The sequence below is a fragment of the Falco peregrinus genome, chromosome 11 (genome assembly GCF_023634155.1).
Source record: "Falco peregrinus isolate bFalPer1 chromosome 11, bFalPer1.pri, whole genome shotgun sequence".
NCBI lineage: Eukaryota > Metazoa > Chordata > Aves > Falconiformes > Falconidae > Falco > Falco peregrinus.
In genome coordinates this window covers 665,236-684,745 of record NC_073731.1, presented here as the reverse complement: position 1 = coordinate 684,745, position 19,510 = coordinate 665,236, and the positions used below count along the sequence as shown (strand labels likewise).

The 19,510-nt window shown below is 44.9% G+C and overlaps 1 protein-coding gene and 1 long non-coding RNA gene across 6 annotated transcripts in view; one reads left to right on the top strand and one right to left on the bottom strand.

Annotated features, from left to right (window-relative positions):
* Positions 1 to 11,577, bottom strand: part of LOC114011480 (uncharacterized) — a 90,932-nt gene extending 79,355 nt beyond the window's left edge. For both annotated transcript variants that reach the window (XR_008749265.1, XR_008749266.1), the window contains exon 1: positions 11,453 to 11,577. This is a non-coding gene — a long non-coding RNA (uncharacterized LOC114011480). The remainder of the gene's footprint in view (positions 1 to 11,452) is intronic.
* RALGAPA2 (Ral GTPase activating protein catalytic subunit alpha 2) overlaps positions 11,093 to 19,510 on the top strand; it is a 136,206-nt gene continuing 127,788 nt past the window's right edge. For 3 of the 4 annotated variants that reach the window (XM_055816543.1, XM_055816546.1, XM_055816545.1), the window contains exon 1: positions 11,093 to 11,481. In XM_055816543.1, coding sequence (XP_055672518.1) covers positions 11,376 to 11,481 — 106 coding nt within the window. In that variant the 5' untranslated portion in view covers positions 11,093 to 11,375. The remainder of the gene's footprint in view (positions 11,482 to 19,510) is intronic. The other variant, XM_055816544.1, reaches the window with a different exon arrangement.

Below are 19,510 nucleotides of genomic sequence, written 5' to 3'. Positions count from 1 at the left end.
GCAACGGTACCTTGTTCCATATCCGACATCCCCCTTTTCATCCTCCCTGCTCCTCAGCACTCGCTTCTCTCCATTTCGACTCAGCTTACTGTCCCTGTTGGCCAGAGAATGACTGCCCTGAGTGAGCAAATGGGTCTGGGGCAGGGTGGGACATTCCAGCGGAGACAAGTGCGAGGGTCTCCGCAAACACGGGGTGATTTCCCCACTCTGGAGGAAGAAGAGTTATCTGTGCTGACTGCAGCAGCTGCAGCAAGCTCTGTCCCGAGCCAGGCGGTGGGCAGGGACCTCTGTGCATATGGGGAAAGTGGCCAGCAACAGTGCTGCCTGTTTGCACCCACTTGTGCAATACATGCCATAAGCACCAAGATGCCACTTGTGTTCCCAAAGTGCAGACTGCGTGGCTAGCATGGGCAGGGATTGCTGTGCAGGAGCCAAGAGATGACTGCCATCCCTGCACACACGCCAGCAGCCTTTGCTCACTGCTTCTGCATACACAAATGGAACCAAACAAGGGGAATGTTTATAGGGATGCAAGTCTGCAGCTGCAATTTACAAGTTCATTAACAGTGTCCCTGCAAAGATCATTTTTTTTAATTGGAGCCCTAATTAGCAATGAATTCTCATTACTTTTCATTGAAATCCCAAAGCAGCTTTGGCACATTCTCTTTGTTCTGTTGAAAACGGGGAAGCTGAGAAGCTTAGGGGAGAAAAAGAACCAGCTGATGATATACTAGGGGGGTTGTTTTCCCCTTGAGCCATTCCTTCAGTTTAATACATTTTGCAGCAATTTTACTTATTATTTATGATTTAAAGAAGTAAGTATTTCCATAAAGAAACATTAACTTCACCACGGTTGACTGCTACTCTACCCTTCCCAGAAAGACGCGTCACTAGAGTAACATGTACCCTGTAATGAGGCTGGGTTCTTCTTTCTTTACTCAAGCAAAATCTCCATTGACTTCAAGAGGAATTTTACAAGTGTGGTGGCACAAATCCAAAAAGTGGCAATGAGGCTGCCTGAGAAACAGCAAAACAAACCCCACAATTACAGCCCGGTGGCTCTGAACAGGGAAATGTTAAATCAGATGGAGAGGTTTGGCAAAACTTTCATTAGCACCAAAATAAGGTCAGGCCCCAGAGTGAGTATCTGGTGCTGGGAACCGACCTTGGCACCTTGGGGTTGTTTAATGCAAGGCACAAGGACCAGCGGCCAGCAAAAGCTGAGGCATAGGCTATTCCTAAAGCGATGGGTGAGATGCTTGGCATCACCGGGGCACCCTGCTCCTCTCAAAGATGAAACCTCTTCAGGAGAGGGTCAGCCTGCCAGCCGGAGCAGCCAATACCCAGGGCCATGCTGGCTGCTGGGGGAGAGCAGAGGCTGCACTGGTGGAGAGCGAGTTCCCTGCAGCCTGGCAGTATGGGGCCCTATAAAGCCTCCAAGCCTTGGCTTGACTCATTAAAATGAGTATTTGACGGCAACAGTGCGCAAGGTGGCAGAATGAAATCTTTACAGCATCTTGGAATTAATGTTTTGGTATCACCTGGGTAAAATGAGATTCTCCCTTATTGAAAACTGGCAACTAGATGACACCAAGAAGCCATCATCCCTCGCTAGTTAGAGACATATGGACAGTATTCTTCTCAGACAGCGAAATACACAGGCTGAGAGGTTATTTAACAGCGTAGCAGCAGCACCCATGCTCTCCATCAGAGCTCATGCCAGGCTGCCACTCCTAGAGGATTTACCACATCTTTCACTGGGTCTATCGCAAATGACTACATTTACGTTCCTATGGCTGTAATCAGCCTCTCTGAACGTACAAGCAGCTCTTGGAGGTTGAGCTGTGCCTTGCTCCTGAGTAATCGCCCCGGATTTACTAGGCTGTGCTTATCTGACCCTCACTCTGCTAGTTTTTCAAGAGATGTAAAAGTGAAGAGGAGCCCTTCAAGCAAGTATAAATGTAATTTTTCTTGGTTTTGGTCCCTGTTCGTGGCCTGAGTGCCTTGGAAGAGCCACGGTAGAGACAAGAACCAGCCCCAGTTAATTTAATCACTCAGTTTTGCTGCAGCTAACAAGCAAATAATGAAAGAAAAAAGAGATTTATCTTCCCAGCACAGTGCCCGGTGGCATCTCTCCCTCTCTCTGACCTGCACAGAAATTCACTCACATCTGGAGGTGCATCCGGCTCCCAGCCACACAGCATTACTGGGATGTCACTGGCTGGCTGTTGCCTGTGAGGGGACCGTGGAAGAGATGTGCATGAAGAAATGAGCGACCTACGCACACTCTAGTAACAAATGGACTTGGCACAGGAGAAAAGGCGTTCGGCTGCTGGACTGTACCAGTACCTGCTCCAAACCCAGAAATGCTTTGGGCCCTTAGTGAATTTTAAGATTTATTTTCCAGAAAGATGGATAATCATCACATTGTTTCCACAGTCCTTCTACAAATTATCTTGATAATAAAGGACCTCCTGTGACATTAAGTACATTTTAATTACAACATCATCTGTAATGCATATATCTAATTGCAAATAATTATTTTATTGTATTTTGTCTGTATGCCTGTTATATGCATCAGATATTATCTTCTGACCCAGTGGTACAGGTTAATTAAAATTTCTCTTTTAATATCGTTTCAAAGCTAACCACATAATTTCATCTGAACACCAGCTGTGTTGGTAAAAATTATTTTTTATTATTTTTTGTCATGCTTGTCCATGGAGGAAAACCTAAGCCATTTCTGAAGGCTATAATTACTGCACTGCTTTCTGCAGTCATTTATTTGCAAAAGAAGAAAAGAAGGAAGAACCTGTGTAACATCAGTGGCCAGCGGTTGCTTTGTGTGTTTCTCTTTTATTTTGAAGGTTTTTTTGTTCTCTTCCTTATCTACAAGAGAATTTGAGATCTTACTTTCAGAAGGAGAATATAACACATTACGCAGCCATTAGATAAAGTCTGGTTTGTCGGTATAAATTGCACTCAGGGTTAAGACAATCTGCGTGGTCATTCTTGATGTTAACAAAGCTCGTCTTAAGGGCGATCCCAGTCAGCCGTTTCCTTCCTCATTTATTGGAATTGCCTTAGAGTGACAAAGAGCAAACACAAGGTGAGAGAAAAAACACAATATGAATATATTGTTGAGTCATAAAAGGAGAGCTTAGGTTCAATATATGGCAATACACAAACCAAAACAAGCAAGCTGAGCAGAGGACAAGAGCAAAAAGATGACTCATTTCATATGGGAGAATGCTTCATCTGTAACTTATACTAAAAAATGACCTTTACTTCTCACCCTCTGTGCGTTATTTCTTAGGACCAGAAGTATTTCTGTAAGTCTGACTGCCTGCATCTCACTGCTATTTAAGACCGTATCACTGACGTACCCTGCCTATTTCTTCAGTCAGCTCCAGGGAAGACAGGGGCAAAGACAGGCAGTGAGAGGGTTAACAGGTGTCCCCAAAAGTCAGGATATGGCTAGGCGGCCAAAGGAGGGAAGCGGGGGCTCCCAGATCCTCCTGATGCCGGATGAGCAGAGGTGAACGCTGCCAGGAGGAAATTACGGAGCTCTACTGAGACTACAAGTGACCTTTCCTCTTGGAGATGGGTGAAGTAAACAATACTTATCTCAGATTTAGTGCAGTTGAGACAAGCAGCACTTTATCTCTGTACCACGACACACAGAGCAGGGAGGCAGAGTAGTGATTTTCCTGCTTTTATTGTATAAGCCATCTCTGCTTTCTTAGTCCAGCTTCCAGTTGAGCTGTAACACCTCATGGAAAGATCTTGGCCAGGGCAGTAGGTTATGGGCTTTCACAACTTGCCATAAACCTCTCCATGCAGTGCAAGCTTTTGTGAGCGTAGTTTGATCTCTCCTTAGTGGGCTGGTATTTTTACTCCATGAAATTTCCTCATTCTCTGTGCTATTTCCTTTCGGAAGGCACCAAGGGACATGCAATCCATGTGCCTTCTATTTTGGTTTTTTTTCCACTCGTAGACATAAATTCTTCTCTTTCCCTCATACAGTTTGAAATTCTGGCAGATGGAAATCTGATGTATTTTTTTGACAGTGGTTTTTTCCTGTCTATCATTTTTACTGTATGAATGACATTTTAAAGCCTCATATGCTGCAATGGTTAGAAATTTTCCAACAGATTTTTCCTAAATAGCCCAGCACCCAGAAGGCCCGTGCCCTTTTACTGCCAGATTTCCAGGATTAGGAACTTCTGAAAACACAGTCCCTAACCACTGCTCTGCTTAGGGACACTCCTGTTCCCAGCTTGAAGTGTGGTTTATTTCAGCGTAGTTCATTTCTGTGCTATCACCCAGTGTTTGCCATCCTGCAGCCTCCTGGAAGTTGTGCTCAAAAGAGAGCCTGGGCCAGATCCTGCCATCCCTCCAAAGGGATATCGACCTTCACCCTGCCATGCCAGTCTGCAAGCCTTGTGTCTTGCTCACCACGTGCAGAGGCTCACATCTGATGCTATAGCTATGGCTGGATGGGAAAATTTCACAACTTTATGCTCAGACATTGATTATGCTCAGAAACAAGTATCTGGCATTTGATTCGTCCACTGTATTTTTGTATCTTTTGCAAATGACCAGATATAGCAGACATCTTGTGCTGATCCCATGATTGAAGATCTTCATGTACTGTTATAGCCTGTCCCCAAAGGAACTGGCCAAAACGCTGCTGCCAAGGAGTCCCATCTGCTTTGCCTAAAGTCAATACTCAACTCCTGTGAAGTAAGTATTAAATAAGTAACTCATGCGAAATAATTAACTGTTTTCTGGGAACCGTGTTTATCTGAGAGTCAGCACGCTTCTTCAGGAGACATCCCCTGCAGACACTGTGCACCTTTGAACTGCTTTTCTTTACCTGCCAGATAAGATGGGCACTGGTCACATTCTCCTGATTCCTTTGCACTGCCAGCTCCTCCAACACTTCAGAGTCTGTGTCAGTCATTAATTCATCTGCAACAGGCAAAGGGATGGCAAGAAACCCTTGGGCTGCCAACGAGTCACTGGGGGAGATCCTCAGTGAGTGCAAATGGATGAGGCACCTTTGCTTTCATAAACTCAGCGAAATGCCGAACCTTTGCAGAAGTTGATCCATGGAAAGCAGTCTGCAGGATCTAGACTTTGGAAAAGTCAGATGTATATTAGAAATCAAGTGCTAACCATACGGCTTTGAGTCTAAAGCAGTACCTTGTAGGTGCAGGGATCCATGCCTCCACATCCTATAGGACCACTGTTAGGAAAATAAACCCATCAAACTCAGAGCCAGCTACAAGTCTTTTACACACACTTAGTCATATCAAGTGCAGAGTTCCATTTCTACATGCAGCACGCTGACACAGTACCAAAGCTCCGTCAAGCAAACTGCACACTGTACCCGAGTCAGAAACCATCAAGTGAGTTGACTTGAATGCAGGAATAAGAAGCTAGTGTGCCTTAATGGATGTATCAGACCAAGGATATGCAACAGGACACAAAAAATAACTAAGTACAATTTGAAGCATTTCGTTTGAAGGACAAATAATCAGTGCCAGCATCCTATGCAAAGGAAGTTATTATCTCACCTGTACGTTATTTAAGAGGCAAGTCTCTCTTATTTACTTTTTCCCTACCCTTTTTTTCAGGCTCATTATAAAGTGTTATATTTACACAAGTAAGCAGAAGTTTTGTAACTTAATCTCTGTCATTAAAATTTCAGACTCAAGGAAAAGTAACCTTGCCTGTTCATCAAGTCCAGTGAAATTCAGGTGGCTGTATTTACAGCTGCAGCGGCAGGTTTCACCTTTCCACAAACTCCGCAGCAAGAGGTAGAATTTCTTACCACTGCCCACCCTTGCTTATGGCGGGTACAAAAACAGGACAGCGATTCCAGCCCTCTGTGACTAAGGAGCTTAGTGCCTTAGGAGCACAGAAACACAGCGCAATTCCTGCTTCTCCTGGCCCACTGAAGTGAAAAGAGTAAAGCAAATGAGGCACATCCTATTACTTTTGACTGTTTGACACATTTTGTTGTACGCTAATGGTAAGTCACTGCTCTCTGACCATCGACATGTGATTTGTGTCATCTTTCTGATGTGAAATTTAGGAGGTAAGCATGTCTTCAAGACGGTGATAAGAAAACCCCTGAGACCCATAGCTAGCCGTTACTCCTCAGGACTGCTATGCTCTCCCACAATGCATCAGAAATAAATTCAGAAATTGAGTGAGGACAACGTGGGATGTGTGCTTGTACCTTCACGTCTTGGGTCAGTCATCCATGGAAAAGTGAGTGCGTAAGGCACAGGGACCGATGGGTTGTGGCTTACAGGAGCCAGCACTGGGTCAGCACCTGCTGCTCTGCTCTGGTCTCTAAAAGGATTGGAGGTGGCATAGCCCTGATCTCTCATGAGGTTACTCTCCACGCGCAGCAAACAGACAGCCCCAGGGCAGGAGGGGTGTCCCTGTGCAGGCACCTGGCTCTGTTCGGGCTTGAGACCTTGCTGAGCTTTTCGTCTGTCCTTTGGATGGTGCTCAGGCCTTGCGCAGGCCTGACATCAGGAAGCAGTGCAAGCAAGCAGATGCACAGGGTGTGGGAAAACATCCCTCCTTGGAGGGCACAGCAGTAGACCTGCAGCTTTTGTGTCTCGGAGAATTTCGGGAAGCCTCTTCCTTTCCAAGGCAAAGCTCTCCGGGGAGAGCACTGCTCAGTGTCCTCCCCTTCACATGATCTGTGTCCCAGTGACTCACTCCAGCAGAAAACGTGCTGGGGACATGTCCTGCTGCTGCTTTGTGGGCACCCATTAGCCAAAAGCCCACGCCCAGGCAGCTGGCAGCCCAGAAGTGAGGGCAGAAAACGTGACCAAAGACCAATACTGTGCACTTCGGTTCTGCTCCCCTGCCCCACCTACCCCTCACAGTGTCCCAGAGGTGGCAAAGGCAGACACTGAGCATAAGTGGCAGGGACCAGCTGCAAGGAGATGCAGGGGCAATGCCCGCTGCGAGGCTGTCACTGCTGGTGTGACCCCCTTACTCTCTGGAAGTCCCATGCTGCTTCCAAGAGGGGAGGAACAAAACGCATGAGTCACACCAATTCAGGGATAGCATGCCTGCCTGCTGTAGTGTAAATGCATAGTAATTATTTCAGCTATTCTAGACTGGAAATGTGCTGCCCCTTACTTGTATCGCTTATATGCAATGAGTGGCTGAAATAGTAACTCCTCTAGTAGCTCTCTACAGCAACAAGGCCATGTACAGCAGAGAGGCTGTGACTGGTAGGCAGGCTCTCCTCCTCAGGGCAGACACTGCAGTGACGTTATTTTCAAGGTCATAATTTTCTCCTTTGTCTGTGGGGTCTTGGCTGTGCTACGACTTCTCAGAGATCTTGCCTATACTGATGCAACACTGGTCTTCCTCTGCTGAGGCCAGCATGGGTGAGGGTCTGCCCACTGCATTGCCCGAACAAACACACAGCTAAAAGGCTGATTCCTGCACAAGGGAGTGATTTACCTAAATGAATACCGAATCCATTTGCACCACTGCCGTGCTTATGTCTGTATGTTACGTTCAGCTCACTTAGGACATCACATTGTGCTGTGACCTTTTAAAGTTCAGTTCTGTGATAACTGATGACTGCTTTGTCCGCTTGCATGGCTGCTTTATATAGATTTTTACTTCAGATCCTGAAAGCTGAATGACCAAATCTCTTCCAGGAAATTCTTCTACCTTAAGCATCAACTTCTGCAAATCCATCATCTGACTTTCTGGGAAATTGCAACTGTTATATTGTTAGAAAATGTTAAGTCATAGGATTTTACAAGCAGTTCCCCTACACAGGCTGAAATCATTGCTGCACGTTTACTGGGATTTCTGGTTTGCATTATGTTACATCAACTCATAAATGATTAATTTGAAAAGTTGTATTTTATGATGCTTTAACTAATAGGTTAAAGATCTGTATTTGCTTACCTAATATACTCAGAGGAGAAACAGTTAAATAGGTTTGCACCTCGCTGCTGTACTGCTTGCTTGCTTGTTCTTAATAAAAGACAAAGGAATTGTACACCATGAAGATTAGCTAGCGTACAGTAACGCATTTACAAGCAGAACAAAATATTGTCTCATATGACACATGACATGCAGAAGAAAATGCAAGTTATAACATCCACAATTTACCAGTTTTTTACTGCTATGATGCAGCTAATGCAAAGACATATCAAAAACAACCAGGAAAATTGTCAAAAATCTTTAGGATAACTTCAATTTTTAAAAGCTTTTATGAAACTGTGTATTTCCAAGTAATATATGCCCTCTGAAAACTAGGACAAGAAACTTTTGAGAAGCAGTCTCTCATCACAGCCTGTATGGAAGTATCTTAATTTCTCGGAGCTTTGAAGTTTTCTTCATTGCAACCAAGAGGCCAAAACCCCTTCTCAAAGAAATCCACTCTAATATGTCAGTGTGTGTCCCTTTATCAGCCTGCTTATTTCTTATTCAGATGAGCCACTAGTGATACAGAGATCAGATTAAGTCCTCACTTAAGCAGAAAACATGGTAACACTTTAACTGTAATGGCAGCAGAGTTGAATTTGGTCCATGTGCCCTGCACTAGGCTTTCCAACACTGCTGGAAACAAAGGTGGTGGTGTTCAAACCTCCTCTGGTTGCTTGCAGTTGGATATCACAACACATTCACTCATCAGTGTCAACCCTACAAGCTCCAGGTATGAATGTCCTGTCCCATGGCGCATTAACTGCCTGCTACCTGCCTACAGCATCAGGGGCACTCTCTCAACTCTGCAGCTCACCAATGCACAAGAACTGAGTTCAAATAACCTTAATTCTGTGATTAAAGCACAAAAGTAAAAAAACCAACAAACCAAACCACTGTAATTATCCTAGTGTTAAACGATACTGACTCACTCAGCTCTTCACGTGACCACATCTTCCAGAACCTAATAGGGAGAGAAAGGACTGCCCTCACAGAGCACTGCGATTCGAGTAATGAAATCTATATTCTGTGGAGCTTTTAACAAGAAGAATTTCTGGCAAACTTCAAAACACGGAGTGCCTAAAGCTATGCAATTAGGTGCTAAGCACCAAAATGCTTTCCTAGTTATCAGAAAAGTTATCAGAAAAGACATTAAAGCAGCTATATGACAACAACTGCTTTATCTGCAATAACAATGACCTATTTTTTTTTTTTTTTAGCAAAGCAGGAAAAGACAAAAAACATGGAATGATCAGAAATTGCCAGAAGAGACAAACTGAAAGTTGTTGCTTTTCTAAGTCAATTAAAATAAAAGGGAAGGAAAAACAAAAGAAAAAAGAAAAGAACAAGCCAAGATTTTAGCCATGTTTCCTGAGCCAACTGCATATATTGATTTGTGGTAATGACAGGGAAAAGCTGGAATGACCCCATTTGCTCTTCTCAGGAAGCTGCAGATGCTCAATTCGCAACACATGACCAACACTTTTAGACAATTGCTGAAGATTTATAACTTCTTTAGAATAAGACATTGTGTAACAGTGTTATGGGAAGAATATGCAATACGAATTACTGTAAGCCTTTAACTGGCGCCAAAACAATAGACTATTAGGCGACAATAAATTCTCTGTGCCTGATTCCAAGGTCATTCAAACTGTTTTGTGCATGTCAGCACTAGTCATCTTCCTGTGACTCCAGGAAGTGGATTCTTAAAGAGCAGCAGGAATACCACAAGGTTTGGTGGCTCTACAGGGTAGCACGATGAGACGCAACCAGCCTTTGCTCCCCACCTTCCCGAATCCAACTATGCTTCAAAGGGGTGAAAGCTGTGCCATGGTTGCAACCATGTTGTGCAACCAGCAGCACCATGAGCACCAACTACAGCCCCCTTCCACCACAAACTCTTGCTGCCTGCTTGTTTGTTTACTTTACCAGGTTGATTTTCACCCAGACCAGTTCCCTGATCTCACTTGCCATGTGGTCATCCCAGGGGTGGAGACACTGGGACTGTCCCTTCGCTAGCAGGATGTACTTAGCTCTTGTTGACACGTTGCTTTGTGGGCTCCAGACCTTTGCAGAAAAAAATGATCCTTGAAAAGGCTCAGAGGAAGCAAGACGCAGCAGTGATGTATTCTGTCATCCTAACAACAGTAGCTCTTGTGACATTTTTCTACAATGGTTCATGGCTGAAAAATAATCCCTATAAATATATGACTTAAATTAATTTTTAAATAATTTTGTTTAAAATCTAAGACATTTATGTGCAATTTCTTTCTCTGAAACACATTGCTCTTTTTTAGGGCCTCATCTGGCCTTGGAGCTTATTAAAATTTACATCTCTACCCAGGATTTTTACCAAGATGATCCGAGGGTCTTTAGCTGAAACCCTGCTGCCTTCTATTTCCAGGGCAAAACCTGCTTTTGTTGTGTAACTGTAACTCTGCTCAGTCTTTTACCTCCCCGACGTGTCACGGGAGTAATGACAGGGCTTATTTACGTTGCTACAGGGCAAGCAGTTATTCAAAGGCGAGGGCTTTTCCCCTAAACACAACCGAGCGTAGCCCGGTGCCAACTCCCAGCAGCGCGCCCGTCCACACCGCCCTGCCTACGGCACCGGCGCCGCTCTCCCGCTGCCACTGCGCCTCGCCGGGCCCCGGCCGCCCCCGGCCCGCCAGCTGGGCCTGCCACGCCCCGCGGCCTCAGCACCGCCACCCCGGGCGGCCCGACCGGCCGCAGCGGGTACCGCGCGGGGGCGGCCTCAGCGCTGGGGCGGGCGTGCCGGGCGCTGGAGGGCCGCGGCCTAGCCCGGCGGGGCCCGCAGCCGACGAAGTGCCCGCGGGGCTCGGGCTCTTCCCGCCCCTACGCAGCACCGACAGGGCCGCCGCACGGTCGCCTCATCGGGGACGCCCTGGGAGATGACGTCAGGACAACGCCGGCGTGACGCCATGGGCGACGGGCCCCGCCGGCCGCAGCACCACCCACTCCCGGTGCGGCCCGCGCGGAGCCGCCCGCCGCGGGGCACGCCGGGGGCCGTAGTCTTCCCGCCCGGCGGCGGCACGCCTGCGCAGCGCGCAGCCCGTGCGGGGGGCGGTCAGCTGGCGGCGGGGCCGGCCGGTTTCGCGCTGGCACGCCCACCCGTGAGGCGGCGGGCGACGAGCTCGGTCGCCCGGTGGGGACGCTCCCATCTTCCCCCCTCCCTTCCTCCCCGCTGGCCCCGGGCGGCGCAGCCGTAGCGGGCAGGGCTGTGGGCGCCCGCTCCCCGCACCTGCCCGGCCGCCGGGCCCTCAGCCCCTCCCGCGGACAACAGCCGCTGCGCGGCCCGCACCCGCCGCAGCCCCCAAGGGAGCCCGTTCCCCTCAGCTGCCGGCGCCCCCCGCCGCCCGCCCCGCGCCGGGATGTTCTCCAGGAAGGGCCACGCCGATGTCAGGAAATCCACCCAGAAGGCACTGGACCCCAAGCGGGACGTACTCACCCGCCTCAAGCATCTCCGGGCGCTGCTGGGTGAGTGGGGGGCGGCCGGCGGGGTGCGGACCCGTTTCCCGCCGCGCCGTGAGGGGAGAGGGTGGGGCAGGGGCGGGGCGCGGACCCCCGCCCCCTGCTTCTCCCTCAGGGCTCCTCGCCCCGTGTCTGCCCGCCGGCAGCCACCGCCCGCCGTGCTGGCGGCCGAGGCGGTCCCGGGCAGGGCAGCGGCCCGGGGCGCGGGGGCAGCCGCCGCTTCCCCTCAGGGAGGGTTGCCGGCGGTGCCGCGGGCGGCTGGCTGGGCGCGCTTCGCTACTCGCCCTCTGGCGCGCCCCGGACCGATCCATAGCGCTGGCTGGGTTGCCGGGTCAGCGCTGTCCTCAAGAAATAGTAACGCTGGGTGATTAAAACTCTTCGGGGGCAACCCTTGCTGAAGGCACCTTGTTCTGCCTTACGTTTCCTCAGTTTTCTTCAAGCTCCTTTTGCAGTTCTGGGGAGCTCTGTAATAAGCTCTCCTGGTTATAGCTGTTGAAAGGTAGCAGTGTGTGTCCTTTGAAAAGTTAGAGGAGCTCTTAGAGGCAGTTGGGTGTTTTGCTGCTTCTGGCTTGGGGAAACTTGTGTTGCTCAGTGCCAAAATATTTGTGATGCAGTGGTGGTGTTTGGGTTCAAAATAGTACATTTGGGTACAAAATAGTACGTAGATGTGTTTCCTACAGGGTTCTTTGAAAGATCAATATGTAGAAACTCTGCTTTTGTCAACAACGTTAATTTTTGGGGTTTTTAATTTTAGTTCAGTGTTGTTTTTTTTTTTTTTAAAAAAAACTTTGCAGGAGGTCATGTAATAGTATTTTGTGGTGCCCTTCCCATGTCTGTGGCAAGGTTGTACCTCTCTGTAATGTCACCTTACAGTTGAAGCCTTGACCCTGGTCTTTTTATTCTGAACACTGAAACCAGTTAATGTATTTTGGCTGTGAGCTATGGTTTGCAAGGGTTTGGGTGGCCTTGTGTGCTCCATTGCTCAGCAAACTGCAGCAGGAAAAGGCTTTTTTAAGAGCTTTTGTGCTCTGTCCCAGTTCAGGAGAATCAGTGTTAGTATTTGTTTATCTTGTTTTGGATTGTCCTCCTGAGAAACAAGGAAAAAAGGATCTGATTTGTATTTTTTGTGTACTCTAATCTACCATTTCAGTCAAGTTTGGCAGGTATGTAGGAGCTTCAAAGGCGTTGTGTTAGGAGCTTCATAGGTGCAGCGTTAGGAGCTGTGAGAAGTGGCTGGAGGGGAGGGCCTGAGGTTAGTAGCTCATTGAGAGAGCAGAAATTGGCTGATATGTCTTCCACTGAGGAGAGGCAGGTCAGTTGGTGTTCATGCAGTTCTCCTTCAGCCCCCACCATGCTTGCCCTGTGTGGTGTGAGGGGTGCACAGAGCCAGAGTCACTGCCCAGGGGGTAGCTCAGGCCTTGCAGAGCAAAAGTGCTCCCCTTCAGTCCTCAGCCTGGCACGACGCTGCAAGGCTTGCACTAAGGAACCTCGCTGTGGTTTGGAGCGCAGGCTCAGTGGTGGTGCTCAAGATTGAGCTTGAGATTAAAAGCTTTTTCCTGTGATATTCCACTGATAGCACAATATATACAAAAGAAGTTTTGAATGTACTGTAACAAAGCGAGGAACTTTTGTGATGTTGACGGTGGGAATGATCCTGAGGGAGAAGAGTAGTGATTAGTCTCCCCTTGGGATGGTCCCTTTGAGAAAGCTGTACTTCATGAGAATGTGGAGATGAATGAGTAAGTTTGTGATGATTTAGCTTGTTATGGGAGTCTTGCTGATTTTTGGGGGATGCGTTTCTTACAGGTGTGGGTAATCATCACAGATTTAAAGACATTGTTTGCCTGTGTTCTACTTCATTTAAGTAGCTAATCTCAAGAAGAGATTTTTGTGGGTAATTGATTAGTGGACAAAATGCTGGACTAAGTGGTCTTAGGCCATGCTCTAGAAGTGGCCAGAACTTGCTCATCTTTTGAGCAATGATAGGCATGTTCAACATGCCCAATCCATAGATAGAGATTTCAGCTTCATAACCTGGACTCAAAAGTAGAGCAGTTCTGACCACTTGTGCGTGGTGGTGGGAGACAAGAGGCTCACATGTTAGAGTCCCTCAGCACCTGCATCCATTGTGGGTTTCGTGAACAGTATTGAAGCTTTGCTTTGGCGTTAGCTGTGAGTAAAGGGTATATGACTGCTCTGGGTATAAATTCCTCCTATTCTGCATATAAAAATTTTTAATAGTTAGCAGTCAGTGGTCAGTTTTGTGTCAGTCTCTCTCTGGGGACCAGATGTGTACATTTCTTGTGCTGGAGGTGTATAAATATTTTGTTTGGTTGTTTTTGTGGTTTGTTTTGGGTTTTTTGTTTGGTGGTGGGGATTTTTTGTGTGTGGGGTTTTTTTTTTTTAATCGTACTATGTATCTAGATACCTAAGGGCCTAAGGGCATGTGTATAGAAAGATGGGAGGAGATACCTTACCTGCATTATGATATGCCTTTTAACTGTGTATGTCTTATCACTCGTGTGCTGTGCAAACAATGTTAAAATAACATCAAGTGTCATTGTAAAAAGTTTTGGGGAATTCTTTGTTTATGAGATGAGGTTTAGAATGTTTTGTGAAACCACCCTGAGAAATACTGCTCTAACAGAATGTACTGTGAGCTCTCAGACCTTACATTTCTTCCTTTTCCACTAGCTTCGCTAAAAAAAGCAGGAAGAAATAAGAAATACAGCAACTTTTTGTTAATGTTCCCCTTATGGTCTCTCAGAAAGACATGGCTGAAACCAAGACATGACTAGTTAAAGATGAAGTCCTGAACTTGCTATGGCTCTCGGTTATACCCATCTTACGGGAGTGTTATGTTTTTGTGCGACTGTGCAGTACAGAGGAGGTTGTCAGGCTCCTGTGACAGACCTGACGGGTGGAACAAAGGGAAAAATATGCCTATTAGTGTGACGAAATCAATTTATGTTCCAAAGCAGATGGTGCAGAAGGTAGTGTTGTCTGGTGGTTTTGTGTAAAGGTACTTATTACCCACTTGGCAAGGGGGCGGGGGCGGGAATACACCCATCACTTCGCAGGAAGTAGCTTTTCTTCCAAGTGTCTGTTACATTTGGGGATAGTGGCCTGATTTTTTGATTGAACTTATGGTTGAACATTGGTTTTAAGTGGAAATTGTTATCGGTGCCAGAGGGCCAGGTAGCGTATTAGTGGCTTATTAGCTGAAGTGCTGTGATGTGACAGCTGGCTGTTTTCTAGTGGATGTGGTTTATTGCAGGGACTACATCAAAGCAGGCTCTGGTTACGTTCCTGAGATGTCCACTTTAGAGAACATGAATGTAAACATTTTAGATAATATGAGAGTGGCTTTTTGAAGATAGTATCTTCATAGATATTGTTGCCAGTATATGTTTTGTGGTATTATTCAGCACAGAAAATGAAGCAACACATGGTAAAACCTCTACTGTATTTAAGGAAAACTTTGGTATAAATGCTCAAAAATAGTTGGATGTTTCTCCACCCACCCCCCCCCACCCCCACCCCCCCCGCTGTTTTACCTCAAATGTGGCACTACTTGTGCTGTTCAAGGGTAGGAAGGCATGTGTCTTAGTGTTCCTTCCACCCCAGTCATTTCACTCCCTGTCCCCGTTTCACTCAGGCCGTAGTGGCCCATGTTCCTGAAACAACTGCTCCTGTTCTTATGTTTCCTTAGGAGGTGTCATCTTTTCTTCCTCTGTTAGTTTAAATTCACAGGTATTAAATTGTAGACAAAAGGACAGTTAATCTTCTGAGATCCTACTGATGCTGCAGGATAAAAGTCAGAGAAAAGAATGTAATAGGGGAGGGATGAGGGAAAGGAATAAATAAGTCCTTTAGGATCCGAGTTCCTGCTTCTGTGGGTAGTCTACCTGCATAACAACACAAAACACTAACCGGCATAACAACAAGATTATTTTAAAGTGGATGTTCACTGGTGTTAGTTAAACGACCAGAAAATTTCCTTTATTTTTTTATTGCTTTAAAGATGTACTAACATTCAGAACTTTGCTAAAGTCAGTAGGAACTGTGGAATTGTCAATAGTGTGGTCTTTTTTTAGGATAGACTTGAAAAATAACGGTCTTACAAACAGTGCTGGTTTGGCTTTTTCACACTGGATTGGCCCTAAGTGAAGCCTGCTACATTGCTTCCCGAAGTAGTTTCTTGTGGGACTTTTTTTAGCATAAAAATGTGTCTCTGCTTTTTGAAGCTTTGTTTCTGTGGCTGTTCTTGGGTAAAAATAGTAATTTTCTTTTTTTTTTTTTTTAATTGAAGCATCTCTTACAATAAAGCTGTGCAAGGATGTCAAACTAAACATTTCAATTGTATTTGAAAAGAAAGATTGAATTTCCCTTACATTTTTCTTCTGGCTTCAAGAATTGCTCTGTCATGACACAGTATCTATGTGAACAATGATCCAATAGGAACCACAGCTACTGTCGGCTGTGATTCTGCGGTAATCTAGGTGATGTCAGTCTTTGCTCATGCGTGAAACGGATTGAAGTATTTCTGTTTCATGAAGGTGATGAGCCTTTTCTTCATGGTGGTGGTGTTCTTGCTAATTTCAGAGTGTGATGTGCATGAGAACTTTGTTTAAAGCTGGAAATAACGTGGTCCCTGTGAACAGTCTCTGGTGATGATTTAACTTGGCCATTCCCGTTTCGTTTAAAAAATAAGAAAAAATTGGAGCTTACCCATAGCTGCTACTGAATATGCTGTGAGCTGCCTACAAGAAGGTGACAACAAATAAGTTGAATTAAGGGGCTGGATTTTCAGGGTTTTTTAATACTGAATAATCTTAAAATGATAACCTTGTTATGGAAGCAGCACTGATTTGGTGCAGTTGTCAAACCCAAATTGTTTCACAGCTTTGTGGATTGTGTTGATCCTGAACTTGGTTTGCTGGATGGGTTAAGACTAGGTATGTGCTCACACTTGATTTTGAGCCTACTGATGGACTAAATTGTGTGTTTCAAAAGACTGGGTTGCATGGCTGATAGTGTTTGCCAGCTTGCCTTAGATTTTAGTGCTTAGAGTTTTGAATTAATAACGTGCCCCTCAGAGCCTGTGCTGTGGCCCCTTGCTCATGGGTGCATGAGTAAAAGCTGGTCTGTCTTCAGAGTTAACAGTACTTTACATGTATTTCAACCCTGTCATTGAAGAAACTCTTACTTAACTCCTGAACTGGAAAACGGCAACACTTTGTGCTTTCATGTGTGTTGGGAGTACTACTGCTAGCAGATGTGGGGTGCTGCTTATGTTCATTGTTTTTATCCTTTTCTCTGTTGAGAGAAGACCAGATATGGCTACACACAGACTTCAGTTTAGGTTAAATATGAAATTTGTTAGGCTACCAAGTGCAATCCTTAATCTTTTTCTTTAGAAAATATATATTAATAAAACCCATGTTTTTAATATAACTCAATCAAAAATGAGATAATGAAGGAGAGTAGTGGAGTTTTTTAGCTGTGGCACTGTCTTGGTTTGCACAGTTCTGTACAGCTAGATAAATACCAACTTAGCAGAAATTTTCATTTAGAGACATTCAAAAGTAAATGGTTCCCAAATTCTTGCTGAATTTAGAACAGCTATTGTTCCTTAGGTTTCGTGTGAAATTTGAGGTATGAAAATTTTTTAGAAATTGTTCTAAGTTTGGGTTTTTTTAGTAAGGGTATGTTTCTATGCCAACATGCCTTCTTTTGAAGGTAAGTAAAAATTTTATGTAGTTTCAGGGGTGAGGCTAGTAACAGAAGTTTATCATTAACCAGGGTATGACTGCAAAGTTGTCTCTTCATCTCCTTCAATTGAAGTACTCGAGATGAAAAAAAAACCAACCCTCAGGATTGAGAAGACTTTGTATAAGTAACTAAAGCCAAGTGACTTTGGAAGTTCATGAAATAAAGGGAAGATTTCCAACTACTTAGACTGCAATAACGTTTGGTAGTTAACAGGAAAATAAAAGGGAAGCTGTTGTGCTAAGAGCATGATAATTGTCCCCTCTAGGTTTTTTTTTATACAAGGAAGAGAATGAGAGTTTGGCAGATTCTTATTAAATGGTACCAGAGTAGTTTATTTCCGTAAATTTTTAACATTAGTAAGGTAAGTCAGGGTGACTTGCAGTTACCTATTGAGCCAACTGTTTCATATTTTATGTGGAAGAAAGGTCATGTATACTCTCATGAATGTCTTGCTATTTCCTGTATGTTGCTGTAAAAGCTGTGAAGTGTTAAACAGCAGTCTTTAACAGGAGATCACCTGTCCTTGTTTGGGGAATGGAGTAGTTATACGTGTTTCTGGAAAGCCACTATGTAGCTGATGGCTGATAAGGTTTGCCAACTTGCCTTAGATTTTAGCACTTGGACTTTTGAATTCAACAGTAGTAATGAGAGCTATTTATGTGTAAATACAAAAATATAACCTACTACCTGCAATTCAGTCCCAACCTTGCTGTTTAATTTCCTTGAATGCTTATAAATACTTCTTCAGGCAACATGACTTACCAAAAGTCAGTATTTTATCTTACTGTCTTAAATGATAAATAGTGCATGAAACTTTCACTAATATTTTCCATTTGAAAAACAGAAGAATGAGCCTTATGCTGCTGCAGGTTAAATGTATGTGTAGCAGTGATCCAAGTTACTGTCTTAGGCTTCCTGCCAACTTCTAGTAAATCCTCTTTGAGAAGCAGTCTTTCTTTTTGTGGTCTCATTGGTGATCATTTTTGGGTGAAATGGGTGAGAGAAGATAGGTTGTAGCGAGAGCCAAAGTTGAGAGAGCAATGAAGGAAGGAGCGTGTGGGACTTGCCATAGTGCTGCCTGTTCCCTGCAGTCTGATGTGATGTGGAAGAGAGAGAGGCCACAAGAAGAGCTGGTGTCACCAGCTTAGCTGGTCCTCCTACCAGCAAGGGGTTAGTTGAACTGGCAAAGACATCGCCACCTTTCCTGTGCCCAGAGGAGCAGGGGGAAGCATTCATGGTTAGTGCTGCTTTCCACTGCTTGTCATCATGAACACGAGCACCGTGGAGGAGTAGAGAAATGGTGTTTACTTAATGTATGCAAAAAATAAGGAATTGGTAGTGAAATGCCCAAGAAAGCTCTGGCTCTGACTGATCAATGGAATTACTGGGTGTTTGACTTATTCATAATATTTTGGATTATTATTATTTTTAAATTGTGCAATGGTATCAGGATGACAACTTGCATGCAGAGTTGCAAGAAAATCTTAGTTTCTGAATGAGTATCTGCTCTTAGGGTTGTAAATGGGTGTATTGTTGTTGGCCTCTTTTAAGATTAGAAATTGCTTTCCTATGTATCTTGTGAAGGGATAGAAGGAAGAAAATAGTTCAATAGGAAAAGGATGTAGCTCCAAGAATGCATGCCTACATCAGAATAATAGATGAGTCACTGTTGAAATGCCACATTTATAGAAAAGGAGAATTTACTTTTTTGATTGGGCAGTTCCTTTCTCCTCTTTACACAATTTAAAGGGAAAGTTTCCTTTTTGTTTAGATTTTAATGACCTCATTCCTTCATATGAAATCCTTGTAAATGAAAGCCTTGTTTTCTCCTAGAGTTGTATTTAACAGAACGCATTCATAGAGAGGAATAATTGCACTTAGCTTGCAAATTCAAGACCAGTAGTTGGTAGGAAACAAATATTATGTAAAAGACTTTCCATGCAGTAATTGTTTCCATAGCACAAGCAACCAAACTAAGCCTTACTACTGGAAAAGGTACCATTTTTTTGCAAAAACACCCCCATCTATTGTCTAAGTCTAAAGTAATTCTTTCTGCTGTAAGCTGTGTGATATATTGGGTCGTCTTGTTGTAATCAGCTTTGTCTTGATTAATGAAAATGTTTCTTGAGAGGTGAAACTTCAATGAGAAGATGTGTTGTCAGTAATTCTTGCCCTTTATCCTATTAATTTTGGGTGGAATCATCTCACTTTTCTTGACCAAATCAGTTACAATAAAGAAGAAACAGGTGAAGTTAAAGTG